The sequence below is a fragment of the Agelaius phoeniceus genome, chromosome 29 (genome assembly GCF_051311805.1).
Source record: "Agelaius phoeniceus isolate bAgePho1 chromosome 29, bAgePho1.hap1, whole genome shotgun sequence".
In the NCBI taxonomy this organism is placed as follows: Eukaryota; Metazoa; Chordata; class Aves; order Passeriformes; family Icteridae; genus Agelaius; species Agelaius phoeniceus.
The window spans coordinates 4,382,722-4,398,576 of NC_135293.1; the positions used below are offsets into that span (position 1 = coordinate 4,382,722).

General features: G+C 47.7%; 1 protein-coding gene across 8 annotated transcripts in view; it reads right to left on the bottom strand.

Annotated features, from left to right (window-relative positions):
* The window catches only part of DOT1L (DOT1 like histone lysine methyltransferase), a 100,951-nt gene that overhangs the window by 51,848 nt on the left and 33,248 nt on the right, over positions 1–15,855 (bottom strand). For all 8 annotated transcript variants that reach the window (XM_077191317.1, XM_054650303.2, XM_054650304.2 and 5 more), the window contains exons 7-9: positions 14,619–14,681; positions 4,562–4,617; positions 1,266–1,345 (exon numbers count right to left, since the gene is read on the bottom strand). In XM_077191317.1, the coding sequence (XP_077047432.1) occupies positions 1,266–1,345; positions 4,562–4,617; positions 14,619–14,681 (199 nt within the window). The remainder of the gene's footprint in view (positions 1–1,265; positions 1,346–4,561; positions 4,618–14,618; positions 14,682–15,855) is intronic.

A 15,855-nucleotide genomic window follows, 5' to 3' on the forward strand; every position in this document is an offset into this window, starting at 1 on the left:
TCTCAGTGGCAATCTAAAGAAATTTCAATTATCTCCATCCTACTTGGGATCTTTTAGACACAAGCCCCCAAAGCCCTTTAATTTAGAGGCCACGAATCTTCATTTCATGGATATTTGGGGTCATTGAGCACACTCAATGAAGCACACTCTGGGAAGAGAAATCAGGTTTCATCATTGTAAAGGGTTCTTTAAACATCTCCACCTTCCCACTGCTCTCAAGCCACCATTAAACAAGTTTGAAAACTGAAAAACAATCCAGTTAAATTAAAGAAAACAGCTTAAGTTTGGGGGTTTTATGGTTTGCAGCAGAGCCCAAAAGTCACATTATTTATTTCAGCACAAAGCTGTGCCATGGGAAGCCACAGCTGCTTTGTTCACACCACATATTTTTCTTTTCAGAAATTGTTATTTCTGTCATTTCTGCCACAACCAAGTAAAATTGTTACTTTTCCCAGTGGTTAAGAGCAAAGAAAAGACACTCAGGGCAATGGAGAGGCCAGGATGGGGTTAGGGGCTGTCCCCAGGCTGCAGTGTGGCTTCTCAGGAGCACCCAGTGACACTGTCCCAGTTTTTATGGAATTGTGGAACCATTAAGGTTGGAAAATACCTTTAAGATCATCATGTCCAACCATCAAAGTCCATCCCACTAAAGCCTGTCCCCAGGTGCCACATCCCCACAGGTCTGGAGTATTTCCAGGGATGGGGACTCAAACATTTCCAAAATCAGGAGTTAACAGCCTGCTCTAAATGAGCCAACTCTGAACAGGAGAAGTGAATTCTGGAAGGAATTACAGACTGGCCTTCCAAAGCTGTGCCTCTGCAGCCAGAATCATGGAATGGCTTGGGTTGGAAGGAGTTTAAAGTCACCCAGTGTCACCCTCTGCCATGCCAGGGACACCTTCCACTGTCCCAGGGTGCCCCAAGCCCTGTCCAGCCTGGCCCTGGACATTTCCAGGGATCCAGGAAGTTTGGCCTTGGCTGTTGGGTGTTTTGTGGGCTCCCAAAAGAGGGAAGGATGGACCAGCAGCTCCTCCCACCCCAGCCCTGCTGCAGTTTTCCCAGCAGAGGGGATGCCCCAAGGAGCCAGGAGGTGTGGGCAGACACAAAGGGGGGAAGAACAAATCCCACTGTGCTGCAGCCCCTTGGCCCCAAGGCACAGAACAAACCCCAAGGCCTGGCTTTGCCAGGTGTAACTGAGCCCCCCACCCAGCCCAGCTCCCACAGGAATCAGGAAACAAGGAGGAAACATTTCCAGTTGGATTTACCTTCCTTCATGTTGGCAAAGCGCTCCTTCAGCTGGTGATCCACCTCAGGCCCGAAGGCAAAATTATTCACAAAAATAACACTGCAAAACAATGATCCAGTTAAAGATCAGGGAGCCAGGAACACCCCACAAGGACCCCCAGCCACACCACAGCCACTGGGAGCCTTCCCAGCCACTCCTGCCAAGGACAAACCTGCTTGTCCCAAACTCTACAGCTCCTGTCACCAAAACCACAGAGAGCAACACTCAGCTCTTCATCCTGCTACTTCTTGGTGGGGATTAAAATCTTACAGCAAAACATCACAATGTACCTTAGAATCATAAAATTATTTGGTTGGAAGGAACCTTAAAGCTCATCCAGTGCCACCCCTGCCATGGCAGGGACACCTTCCACTGTGCTCCAAGCCCTGTCCAACCTGGCCTTGGACATTTCCAGGGATCTGGGACAGCCAGAGCTGCTCTGGGCAATCTGTTTCAATTCCAACTCCAAATTCCCCATAATGCCAGAAGACAGTGACCTCTGAGCACATTTTCCCAGTCCTAAACCCAGCACTTCAGCCCTATCCACAACAGAGGAATTACATCTTTGCTTCTGGGTTAAGAAATTCAGTGAGGGAAGGGATTGTTCCTGGAAAAAAGCAATCATGGCAACAAAGAAATCTGCACAGAGGTAGAATCCCACAAATGATAAAAGGGCTTGGGAAAGAAACAGAACATGCCACAGATTAAAAAAGAAAAACATCCTTTTAGTTTAAAGGTCTAATCAGCCTGGCCTAATTGTTAATGGTGCCCAGGCTGCAGCAGGAGTCCTCAACACCTCCTGAAAGTGGTTGAGCTCCCTGCTGAATGAACCTGTCAGGCCTTGGCATGGAGCTCAGGGCAAGGTTCTGCCCCCCGAGGCTGCTGGGCACTGCCCAGGCTCCCCAGGGAATGGTGCCAAGGCTGCCACAGCTCCAGGAGCCTTTGGACACAGAATTCACAGAATTCACAGAATTTTGGAATCACTGGGTTGGGAGAGACCTCCAAGATCATCGAGTCCAACCCAGCCCCAGCACCTCAACTGAACCCTGGCACCCAGTGCCACATCCAGGCTTTGTTAAACACACCCAGGGATGGGGACTCCACCACCTATCTGGGCAGAACATTCCAGAACTTTATCACCCTTTCCATGAAAAACTGAAAGAATGATCAATTTTTCCTAATATCCAACCTATATTTTTTCCTAATACCCAACCTAATATCCTAATTAGGTTTTTCCTAATATCCTACCTATAGGATAGGATCTCACCAACTTCCTAATATCCAACCTATATTTTTTTCCTGATACCCAACCTGTATTTCCCTTGGCACAGTTGAGGCTGTGTGCTCTGGTTCTGTCAGTTCCTGGAGAAAGAGCCCAGCCCCAGCTGAGCACAGGCACCTTTCAGGAGCTGCAGAGAGCGATGAGGGCACCCCTGAGTCTCCTTTTCTCCAGGCTGAGCACCCCCAGCTCCCTCAGTGCTTCCTCACAGGGTTTGTGCTCCCAGCCCCTCACTGACAGAGCCCTCAGGGCTGCTCAGGGTGGGGTTCTTGGGGTGGCTGTGCAGGCACAGGGGCTGCACTGATGATCCCTGAGGGTCCCTTCCCCTCAGAATATTCCAGGATTCTATGAAGTGTAAAATCCATCCTGGTCTATTGTTCCCACATGAAGAACTGATTTCTTTGCAGGAAAATTCCCTTCCCAGTGCCTCCACACATGAAACGTGTTCAACAAGGACACAGGGAGTTTAAGAGCAGCACTCAAAGCTATTAAAAACCACGAATGAAAAAAATGTTTATGCACCAAGGGAAAAAAAAAGTTATTCTTGCTACGCCTTGCTCTTGGAAATTTGGGAAACCCTGCCTGGCAAGTAAAGCTAGCAGGGGTTTCTTCCTTCTCCTTCCCATGTGCCAAAAGAAAAAAAAGGCCTTGCAAAGGAGCCAAACATATTAATGGGCCTAGAAAACATCCAGGAGAGGAAGGGGAAAAGCCAGAGCCTGCAGATGTGTTTTTATAGTGTTCACTCTGGCACAGGAACCCTGAATCCCCTCGGGCTCAGCCTCCTTCCAGGAGGTTTTGCCAAGCCACAGGCACAGGGATGCCCTGGAACACACAGGGAACCATGTCCTGGTAGCAGCCCCATCCCTGGAAGTGTCCAAGGCCAGACTGAACAGGGCCTGAGGTGCAGAAGCTGCCAGAGGTGGCACTGGATGGAATTTAAGCTCCCTTCCAACCCAAACCATTCCAGACTTCCCAGGTCCTGCCCCAGAGCGAGGTGGAGCAGCACTGAGACACACAGTGAGTGCCATGCCACACAAAGCAAACATCTCCCAGCGCTTCTGGGTGCAGCCAGAGCTCCTGCAGCCAAAAATGTCTCTAAAAAATTTCAATTAATTCCGAGGAAAGTTGCCCGGGCAGCAGAGGATTGTGCACTTGGAATAACAAGCAACAAAGCCAAACCCAAGTGTGCTGCAAGGCTGGGACAAGTCTGTCCACAAATTAAAAGGCACCTCCAGAAGAAAGTGAGGGGCAGAATCGTGCAGGAGTCACCAGCCTGGCAGACGCCTCCTCCAGGCTCTCACAACCAGAGCTTTGGGAGCCATCCAGAAATTGCCACAACTCTCAAGGCTTTCAGAGCTCTCTTTGACAACTGCCTTCCATTCCCCCACATAACAGGGTGGCCCAGAAGGTCATATAAAAATAAAGAGGTTTTTTTTTTCTACCCATAAGGCTGAAAGAATGCAAAGCTTTAAAAATTCAGATGACTTTTATTGCTTTTAACAAATTTACTCCCTTTCTGCTCCCTCAGAAAGGAGCCCAACCCTCTGCATTTAGTTCTCCACGTAAATAAATCTTCAAGACAATTAGTTTAAATGAACTTACTTACAATTTAAGTTGAAAGAAACTCACTTGGGTCTTTTCCTTTTTATTAGAGGGAAAGTGAGCCTGTGTGCCCCAATAGCCAAGAGAAGGAGTGTTTTGCCAGAATCCCTGACATGAACTATAGGAATATGCAAAACAAATGGAGGTTTGTGCTCCTTTTATAAGCAGAATTTATCTTGGATACACCCTTGTATGGAATATCATGGGATATGCACTCCAAGCCATTCTTCTAGTCAGAAAACAGGATCTAAAGAGGCCACTGTAAGAGTTGGCAGATAGACTTTGGGTATTTGCTATGGAAATTCTATATAAAAAGCTGGCCAGCCTCCCAATTTCCATTATACAAACTCCCAAATATCCAGCTCAGAAAGCAGCATTCAAGTGCTGTACTGTACCTTGTGTTTGCAATCCTCTCCCTCCATTCTTCTGAGAGGAAGTCACCTCTTTCCAGCTGAAACAAGACAAAGAACAGAAACACAGAGGGGTTAACAGGGCACCCTCCAGAGAGGGACAAGCAGGCTGCACCAGCTCCCTGACCCCACAACAACCAGGGGCAGGTGGAACCTTTTGGAAAGGCAGAGGTGGAGCAGAAAACCTGACCCTGAGGTTTCTCCCTCCCTGCTCCCGTCCTCGGCCTCTCTCCTGCATGGGAAGGGTTCTGCTCCATGGAGAAGCCAAAAGTGCTGGCACTCAGTTTAAAACTGCCCAGAAAATGCCTCCTGAAGGCCCCCAGGGCTGGGGACCCCCCCTCAGCACAGGGAGCTGAGCCTGGATTGGGAACAGCTCCTGCTGGGAGCCCTGGCTCCCAATTCAGGCTCTTGCTGCACTGCATAAACAACAATCTGATTTTTGTGCTGCTAAATATAAACCCTGAGCACTTCTAACACTTTCAAGTTGGAAATGAAGTAACATAAAGGCCTTGTTTGAAAATAAGTACAGTTATGACTTCAGTGGTTGTGCAGCACCTTTCTGGTGACACCACATCAAGCCCCAGGTGAGCACAGAGCTCTGGCACAGACTGAAATTTCCTCAGTTGTGTTCTGGAAATGGGAGAGGAGCCCATGGGCCACATCTCTGCTGTGCCACAAGCCAGGCAGGAGGAGGTTTGGGGGAGGAAGATAAGAGGAAGAGAGAAAAAATAAGGTGCAAGTCTCTAATTAATGCTGCTGGCACCCTTTGAAGATGATGGTTTGTGCCAGAACCTCAGGAACATCAAAGCAGCTGCTGAGGATCCTTTTCCTGCACTGATTTCTCTGTCTGGGAGGGAGTGAGGATTTCACATGGCAGCACAAATTCTCATTAGTGACAACTCCAAAGTTGCAGACACTGGAACAACTTCCATCCCTCAGGGCTGGGAACATCCCAAGGGAGCTCCTGGTGCCAGGCAGGGACACAGAGGGGGTGACAAACCTGCCTGAGCCACTGTGAAGGACAAAGCCACAGGTGCCAACAGGAATGGGGCAGCTTCCAGGAGGAAAGGAAGGGGAAAAGCACCAAAATGTCCTGAGAAAAGTGAACATCTCAGGCAAGAGATCAAGAACTTTGTCAAGAGCCTGAAGTGCCAGAAATTGAAGAGAGCAGGTAAGAGTAGCTCAAGTTATTCAGAAATACCTGTTCCACCAGCTGGGCTGGAGTCAGAGTTAAAGCAGAATTAGTGCCTGTAATTCTGGGAGGGGAAGCACCTTTGACATCCCTGTTGCAATAAAACCAAAGGATAAGATGGAAGCTGAACTCGAAAGATCCAAGCCAAGGACATCTAGCTGGGCACTGTCAGAATCTAAACCAGAGATTTAACACCAAAAAAGTTCTAGGAAGAGTTTTTTCTCATATAAGGAAAGATATTTCTGGGTGTCTATATGTGGACACCACCTCTAGATTGATTTTAAGAGATCATTTTGTCTCAGCCTTATCTATTCTTGTAGTGAACAGCTCCATGGTTGAGTAACCAAGACAAAGTCAAAGAAAACGCACATAACAGGCAACTGTGTTGATTTTCTAACAATTTTTGCAAGTCAGCTCCTCTATGGCATCTTCCACACCACCAGTTTCTAAAGTCTCCACAGGGTTTTCCTACACTAACAGGGAAAGAAAAGCATTGGGAAAACCAGGAACCACAAACATCACAGTGTGCAAGAGAACAGAGAAGCAGAGTAACATGAAACTATTTTGAAATGCTAAACTTCATAATAAAGGTCTTGAAATCCAACCTATGTGGCTGTTAGGCCTCACTTGGGTCCAGTTTCACTGTGTGTTTGCCCTGTCTGTGTGGTTAGAAAAGCACTTCTAACCAAAATCTCCAGGTTTTAACCTGATATCACCCATGAAGGATGAGCACTTTGCAAGCCAGAGCCATTTAACAATTCAAATGAAGCACAGCCCACTTTAAACACATCTATTTTTGTGTGGCACTGCTTCCCCAGCTCATGCTTAGCCAAGAGCCAAGGGAAAAACTTCTCCAGGAAAAACACTGGAGTACAGAAATAATCAAATGAGCAACTGTGGCTGGGAGAAAATGGGTTATTTTTTCCCTCTGGAAGCAAGGCAGTGATTCCTGGATGCTGCCCTGTAGCAGGGACTGAGCTGCCTGACCCTGTAACCAGGGGGTAATTTATATTTAGCTCCTTACCCCCTGTGCTGGGACACTGATCAATAAATGATCAATAAAAAAGGAAAGAAGCTCTTTATCCATCAACTGACACACAGAATCAAAAAAAAATTCCCCCCAGATCCCACTCAGCTCGGTGGTTTGCAATAATTTTGAGAGTGAAACAGGAACTGGGAAGGAAAATGCAGCTGATTAAGGGAAGTCCAGTCTGCTGGAGCAGCAGAACTGGTCCATGCTGGGAGAAGGGGACACATCCACAGGGCCTCACTCAATCTCTCCCTCCACTGTCCCCTCCCTCACCCTGCTCCTCCTCTCTCTGAAACTTAATCTCCTTAGTGAATAATGAATGGAAGGGACCATCTGTAACACAGATATTTTCATCTGATTAGACAGTGCAGGAGATGCTTTATCTAACAGGATAATGAGCTCACAGAAATCGCCTCCAGAGCTGTGCCTGCATTGCTTCTAAATTTAGAAGGCAGAGCAGGTTTTTATTCAGGTTTTTCAAACAGCCACTGCAGGAATACACTCAGCAGTCTCTGATTCCTGTAACTCTTCCTGCAGCTGGAGGGAAAGCAGCAGGGCCCAGCCTGGGGGAGGCAGCCAGAGGTACACAGAGGGTGAGAATCCAAGTGACTACAAATGAGGCTGCAATTCTGTATGGAAACATGGCTGAAGAGGTTGGGGTTTTTTATATATAATTGTGGACAAAATAGAGTGGAAACACACCTGGATAATTGAGGTTTATTTTAAATAAACTGGGCCTTGCTGTCCAGAATTCATGTCCAAGCTCAGAACTTCCAGCACTAACAAGAACAATCCAATGGGGAAGGCCAGAAGCTGAATTTCAAGGCTGCAGAACAATTTGGTGAGGGGACAGTGACTGCCCTTCTCTCCAAGGCTTCTCAAACACAACTTTATTGCTTGCAGAGTTAGGGGGTCCTGGGGTTTTGGTTGTTCACATTCCTAGCAACTTTCCTTCAATGGCAAGCTGAAAAAATCCTCTTGGGAGGATTGGGGCAGGTTGCAAAAACATCATCAGGTTCTGAGTTCCCTTGGACTGCTGCAACAGGCAAAAAGGACAGAAAATATTTCTCAGCAAGATTCTACCAGGCAGGAAGGCTGGAGATGCTGAAAAACTACAGAGATCATGATTTCCCAAGTAAGAAGGAGCTGTTGAGATGCACAATCCCAAACAAGCATGGAACACTCTGCAAAGTCAACTGTTCAGCAGATCACTTCCCATGGAGAACCCAAAATCCATTGAATTGGAAATCCCTAACTGTGCTGGGATCTTGGCTGTTAAAACACCCTAAAAACCCAGCATGACCCTGCAGGGCATGTCCAGGATTTGTTGCTGCCTAAGGCACCACAGTTTTTACTTTTACAGCAAGAGGGAAACACCATCCACAAAGTTCAGCCAGAGCTGCAGGTGGGATCTGCAATTCTTCCCACTGAACTCCCACCAAGCCCTCCCCTCCTCCAGCACTTGATTCTTCTCAAACACAAAAACATCATCAGGTTCTGAGTTCCCTTGGACTGCTGCAACAGGCAATAAGGACAGAAAATATTTCTCAGCAAGATTCTACCAGCTGGGAAGGCTGGAGATGCTGAAAAGCTCCAGAGATCAGGATTCCCCAAGTAACAAGGAGCTGTAGACATGCACAATCCCAAACAAGCATGGAACACTGCAAAGTCAACTTTTCAGCAGATCACTTTTCAGGGAGAACCCAAAGTTCATTTGAATTGGAAATCCCTAACTGTGCTGGGATCTTGGCTGTTAAAACACCCTAAAAAACCAGCATGACCCTGCAGGGCATGTCCAGGATTTATTGCTGCCTAAGGCACCACAGTTTTTACTTTTACAGCAAGAGGGAAACACCATCCACAAAGTTCAGCCAGAGCTGCAGGTGGGATCTGAAATCTTCCCACTGAACTCCCACCAAGCCCTCCCCTCCTCCATAAAACCATCATGAGGTTCTGAGTCCCTTGGACTGCTGCAACAGGCAAAAAGGACAGAAAATATTTTTCAAGCAAGATTCTATCAGCTGGGAAGGCTGGAGATGCTGAAAAGCTCCAGAGATCAGGATTCCCCAAGTCAGAAGGAGCAGAGCAGGAGTTTGGGAAGGTCAGGCCCATGTGCTGGGGAGGAGGGCTGGGTTCTCAGCCCAGTGCTGGCCAGGGAGGCTCTGTGCTGCTGGAGCCATAAATTCACAAATTCAGGATGTCTCAGTGCAAACACTTGGCTCCCAAAGCCCCAGAATTTCTGCCTGGAAAAGTACACATGGTTATTTTTAGGTCCTTGTTCTTTTCAAAAATAACCAGAGGCACGAATCCAAACCTCCAAAATGTGGCATCATTTCAAAGCCACAGGGGACGTTTGGAGGGATTTTCAAATGCCAAAACAGCAAATTTCCTGCTGAAATGGGGAGGTCAAAAATACCAGGAGCAAACAGCTGGCTCATCCTGCCCTGAGAGCAGCTCCTGGAGCAGGAGGTTTTCAGGTGCAGGAGATGTCAGTCACCATCACAAAGGAGCTCCTGGGCACTGGAACTCCCACACAGCTCCCTGCTTGTGCTCAGAACAGGAGAAATATTCAATAAAGCAGGCAGAAAAGCAGCCCAAACTTAGCACTGATGCTCAAAACTCACCCCTGATCCTCAGGGCTGAACCACCTGCAGGCACCAGAAACTCCTGGGGTTTCCTGGGAGCAGACAGAGGCATCCATCCAGCCCAAATCCCAACTTTAGGAATCCTGAGTTTGATAATCACTGCCACCTCCTAAAGAAGCTTTTCTGGAGCAGATGAGGAATTCTGTTATAACAACCCTGAGTAAATAAACACAAAACTAAGCCTGGTTCTCAGCAGAGTCCAACATGGGACTGCAGCAACTCCCAGCTGCTCTGAGCTCAGCCTGGGATCCTTCAAGTTGTGCTTATTTTGTCTCCAACATTGATAATTTTGGGGCCTCACACAGCATTTTGCAGGGACAAAGTTTCCAGAAAGACAAAGATGCCAAACTTTCCATTCCACAACTCCCTGTGCCCTCCAGGTACAGCATGAATAAGTTTACTCTGTGCTTTCTCCTCTCAGGAAAAGGGAAGCACAGGCACTGAGAACTCAACAAAAACCTTTGGAATTTTGGGATCTCACAAAGCATTTTGCAGGGACAAAATTTTCAGGAAGACAAAGATGCTGGGCTTTCTATTCCACATCTACATGTGTCCTCCAGCAAGTCTGCTCTGTGTTTCATTCTCTAAAGGGAACAACAGGTCCCAGGTACTGAGAACTCAACAAAAAACCAAAAAATACCCCAAACTTTCCCTAAGGGGAGCCCAGGAAGAGCAGAACTTTGTGCTACTCAGCAATCCCAGCCTCCTGCCCCAGATACCTGAGATGGTTCTGATTCTGAGGCCACAGGAGGATATTTACAGTTAGAAACCATGAAAACCCATCTGCCTCTTAATTGCCATGCAGGGTTTTAATTGAATGGCTGCACATATGCAGGAATTCCCCAAGAAAGACTCACTAATTAGCCAGGCCTAATGACCTTCCCAAAGTCTCCTGTTCCTTCAGAGAAGTTTACTTGAAAAGAGTGGGGTAAAGTTAATCTTGGAAACTTCTGAGCTCCATGAGAAGAGAAAGGAGAAGTTTAAAGAGTTGGAATAAAAGGACATGTGGTGGAAGTGGGACATTCTAGAGCAAAAAGCTGAAGATGATGATGATGATGATGATGAAAAGCACTAGAGGAGGAGGATCCTCCCCTTGGAATGCAGGAGAGAAGAGCAGCAGAATCTGATTTTCCCTAAATGAGCAGGAATTGCACATTCCCCAAGAGCAGGGCATGTAAATATTCATTAAAGAGGATTATGAGACTCAGTGGCCAACAACAGCTGCAGATCAGGAGCCTCCCAGGGCAATGCATGAGGAGCAAATCCCTCCCTCTCCTCTCATGCCCCTCATGGATCTTCCCCCCCTCAGCTGTGGCTCTGCAGCCTTGGGCATCCAACACCCCCAGGACACTTTGCCACCTGCAGCTGGGGAACTTTAATGTGATTTTATCACCAAGTGACTACAGAACAAATTTTGGGTGGAAGCATTCAAGAAGTTTTGTTTTGTTTTATTTTACAATTGTAGACAATATATATATATATTTATATAATTTGTGGACAAACACACCTGGATAATTGGGGTTTATTTTAAATAAACTGGGTCTTGCTGTCCAGAATTCATGTCCAAGCTCACAACTTCCAGCACTAACAAGAACAATCCAATGGGGAAGGCCAGAAGCTGAATTTCAAGGCTGCAGAACAATTTGGTGAGGGGACAGTGACTGCCCTTCTCTCCAAGGCTTCTCAAACACAACTTTATTGCTTGCAGAGTTTGGGGGGTTCCTGGGGTTTTGGTTGTTTACATTCCTAGCAACTTTCCTTCAATGGCAAGCTGAAAAAATCCTCTTGGGAGGATTGGGGCAGGTTGCAAAAACATCATCAGGTTCTGAGTTCCCTTGGACTGCTGCAACAGGCAAAAAGGACAGAAAATATTTCTCAAAAAGATTCTATCAGCTGGGAAGGCTGGAGATGCTGAAAAGCTCCAGAGATCAGGATTCCCCAAGTAACAAGGAACTGTAGCCATGCACAATCCCAAACAAGCATGGAACACTCTGCAAAGTCAACTTTTCAGCAGATCACTTTTCAGGGAGAACCCAAAATCCATTTGAATTGGAAATGTCTAACTGTGCTGGGATCTTGGCTGTTAAAATACCCTAAAAACCCAGCATGACCCTGTAGGGCATGTCCAGCATTTATTGCTGCCTAAGGCACCACAGTTTTTACTTTTACAGCAAGAGGGAAACACCATCCACAAAGTTCAGCCAGAGCTGCAGGTGGGATCTGCAATTCTTCCCACTGAACTCCCACCAAGCCCTCCCCTGCTCCAGCACTTGATTCTTCTGAAACACTGATTTTTCATATGACTGCCTCTAACACTGGAGTGGAACTCACGAGTTGAGCTCTGCTGATGACAGATTATTTCAGTTTGTGCTTATTTTGTCTCCAACATTTGGAATTTTGGGACCTCACAAAGCAGGATCAAAAGTGTTTTCCAGAAAGACAAAGATACCAGGTTTTCAATTCCACATCTTCCTGTGTCCTCCAGCTGCATCATGATCAAGTTTGCTCTGTGTTTATAGATGTGTTTAACAGTCACCTATAGCAGATGCTGCTAAGGAGTTCCTAAAGGAAATAAACTGCCTGGCAAAAGTCTGTTTGATGAATAAAACCTAAATAAAATCTGCCCTGTGTGCCTCCTATAAAATCTGTGTTCAAGCATCACTCCAAGGTGACAGGAAACCAACTTCCCTTCAGACAAGAAGTGCTGCAAGTGTTTAACTCTTCCCAAAAAAACCTCAGATTGCATATTCAGGGAAATTTTACTCTAAACACTGCAGAAAACAGAGTTATAAAAGCCAAAGAACCTGGCAAAAATAAATAGCTTTGTTTCAATATAGCACCAGACTCTGTCACTTGGAATGCTCAATATGGAAATGCTGCCTAAGGCAAGCAATATGCTTCCAATATTTTAGTCTAAGTTCCTCTCCTATTCCTTAAATTACCCAGCCCAGAAGCAGAGCATCCTCAGGAACAATTCCTTTCAAGTCATGCCAGCTGGGTGACACAATGGAAAAATGCCATCTGGCCACTTCAGGAAAAGGAAAGCACTCCCAGTGCTGCCACAGCAGGAAGGAATTATCAATCCTGCTGCAGAGCAGGCCCAGCATCCCTGGAAGGGAATCCCTGTGTGCAGAGCAGGAATTGCAGGAGGGAGGTGCCAGGGGCAGGTGGGAGCATCTCCTTCCCAGCCTGCTTCCCAAAGGAGAGTTGGAGCAGCTGCTCTGCAAGATGAGGGCACCAAGGGCCTCAGGAGACAGAAAATTGGGAAATAAAACCAGGTCAGCTCCAATTGATCCCACAGTGCTGGGATCTACGTGGATCACACCAGCCCAGGGACAGGGCAGGGAGGGGAGAAGGGAAGGAGAAAGGGAAGGAGAAAGGGAAGGAGAAAGGGAAGGAGAAAGGGAAGGAGAAAGGGAAGGAGAAAGGGAAGGAGAAAGGGAGGAAGAAGGGAGGAAGAAGGGAGGAAGAAGGGAGGAAGAAGGGAGGAAGAAGGGAGGAAGAAGGGAGGAAGAAGGGAGGAAGAAGGGAGGAAGAAGGGAGGAAGAAGGGAGCAAGAAGGGAGCAAGAAGGGAGCAAGAAGGGAGCAAGAAGGGAGCAAGAAGGGAGCAAGAAGGGAGCAAGAAGGGAGCAAGAAGGGAGCAAGAAGGGAGCAAGAAGGGAGCAAGAAGGGAGCAAGAAGGGAGCAAGAAGGGAGCAAGAAGGGAGCAAGAAGGGAGCAAGAAGGGAGGGGAAGGAGAAGGGAGGGGAAGGAGAAGGGAGGGGAAGGAGAAGGGAGGGGAAGGAGAAGGGAGGGGAAGGAGAAGGGAGGAAGGAGAAGGGAGGAAGGAGAAGGGAGGAAGGAGAAGGGAGGAAGGAAAAGGGAGGAAGGAAAAGGGAGGGAGAAAAAGGGAGGGAGGAAAAGGGAGGGAGAAAAAGGGAGGGAGGAAAAGGGAGGGAGGAAAAGGGAGGGAGGAAAAGGGAGGAAGGAGAAGGGAGGAAGGAGAAGGGAGGAAGGAAAAGGGAGGAAGGAAAAGGGAGGGAGGAAAAGGGAGGGAGGAGAAGGGAGGAAGGAGAAGGGAGGAAGGAGAAGGGAGGAAGGAGAAGGGAGGAAGGAGAAGGGAGGAAGGAGAAGGGAGGAAGGAGAAGGGAGGAAGGAAAAGGGAGGAAGGAAAAGGGAGGGAGGAAAAGGGAGGAAGGAGAAGGGAGTTCCCCAATCCTTGCTCACACCAGATGCAGGACACATGGCCAGCTGCAGCCTCTGAGCACTGCCCTGACTTCCCTGGGACATTTGGGAATATCCCTGATCCACCCAGGCTCTTCCCTGACCACAGAAAAGTGGCAGGAGCAGAAATAGATGTGTTTTCAAAACTCCCAGTGGGTTCCTATTGTACATCCATCTTCTGAATGGAAAGGGATTAAGCAGAGAGCAGATTTTCTTATAGACAATTACAAAGGGAAAAAAAGGGAAACAGGAAGGAATGGACAGGACAGTGCATGGATTTGCACATTCCTCACACCATCCTTGGAGGGCAAAACATCCTTAGATAATAAAGAAACATCAAATTTCAACACAAGCCTTGGCCCAGGCAGGAAGATCCCCCATAATGACCCAATCACTCCTCTTGTTCCAGCTCCACCTTCAGAGCATCCAATTCCAAACCCTTCCAAGGCAGAACCACCCACCACCCTCTCCTGAGAGCCATCCACCCTGTTACCTGCTCCTGGAGCTTTCTGCTCCAATCTCCACCCACCCAGAACCTCCAGAACTGGGCCCAGGTGGCCACACCTTCCCCTGCCTGCAGAACCAAAGCTTCAGCTTTCATTTCCAGCAGGACAGTTCAGAACCCCAAAAAGGAGCTGCCATACCTGGCAAAAACCCCAATCCATGGAGAGAGGGAGGGGAAAGGGGATTTAACACAAACAGAAGACTCATGGCAGCCCCAGTCAGAACAATATTTTAGAAGAATAAATCTTCCAAAAAAGTTTCTAGAAAGACCCGGAAGTGCTCCCAATAACACCATACCCCACATAGAGAGGGTCTGAGAGGATAAATTGAAAACACCATCCCCAGGATCAACACATGAACCAGGGAGCAGCTGTGCCTCAGCTGCTGCTGCCTGAGCAAAGGCTGGAGGGGACTTTACAAACTCTGCACAGGGTGTGGATCCCAATCTGCAGCTGAGTGTCACTCACTGTGTATTCTGCATGTTTCTTCCCATACCATTTCATCCATTTTCTGAACTCTCTGTCCATCGTCTGCAAGAGGGAAGAAAACCAAAATGAGCCATGAGGACATCTGACATTTCCAATTCCATCCCAGCAATGGGACACAGCTCTGAAGCACTCATTGATCCCCAGGAATTCTGGCTGGCTGGAGGTTTTTTTGCCATGAACATTCCAAGCACAGGCAGACACAGAGCTCCTGCTGTTCAGTTTCCTTAAAAAAACCAAACCCTCACTTTTTTAGGGCCAAGGCAAAGCTGGCATTTTCACCCCCCCACTTTCCAAGGAAGTTCCATGTTCTAAGCAAGGCCCTTACACTGCCCAGCACTAAAAATAGCCCAGCATTAATTTGTGGTGCATAATCCCACCAGGAGGAGGGGGGTGAGCCCAGCCTAAGGCCAGGGAGCAAAGGGACAGCCAGGACAAGGCCAGGTCTGCTGGGGTCACTGAGGAAGCAGAAAGCAGCAGGAAAAGCATCCCAGCAGCAAAGAGGGAGAATCCTGCAGCAAATCTGCTTCCCACAGACACTGGGAGTGCTTCAAACTGCACCCAAACACTCCAGGGCTGCAGAGCAGGGAGGGCTCTGCTGGATTTTATTGTCCAAAGAAGGGAGAAAGGAACAAAATCCCATATCCAGGCAGCTCAGTGCCTCACACATCCCCACAGCACCCTGCCAGCAGCCTGGCCCAGCTGATCTTTAGGATTTGGCCCATATTTGGAGGTGAGTTTCCCTCCCTGCAGACATCCCAAAGCCACCTGGACACATTCCTGTGCCTCCTGCTCCAGGTGGCCCTGCCAGAGGTCCCTTCCAACACCAGCTACTCTGTGGTTCTGTGTGAGAGGCCCAGCAGAAATTGTGATCCCACTGACAACTCAAGCTGATGGTTGATCAGCTCAACACAACTCTCTGTGTGCACAGCCATGTTTTATGCTCAAAGGCAATCCAAAGCTGAGCAGAAAAACCCCAAAATCCCCTGTATTTTAATGTAGGAACTTCCATTTTAATTTATTAAGGCAACTTCACTGAAATAAATCTGTAACATTCTTCCTCTTTAGGTGAAGCTTTTCAAATTTAATTATCCATCTATTATCATGGTACCCACAGCCAATTTACCTGGAAACTCAACCCAACTTCTTCCACCAATATTTGGAGGAAAACTGTGTCCTAACAGAGGCACAAGGCAGCTCCACACACTCTGACACTGCA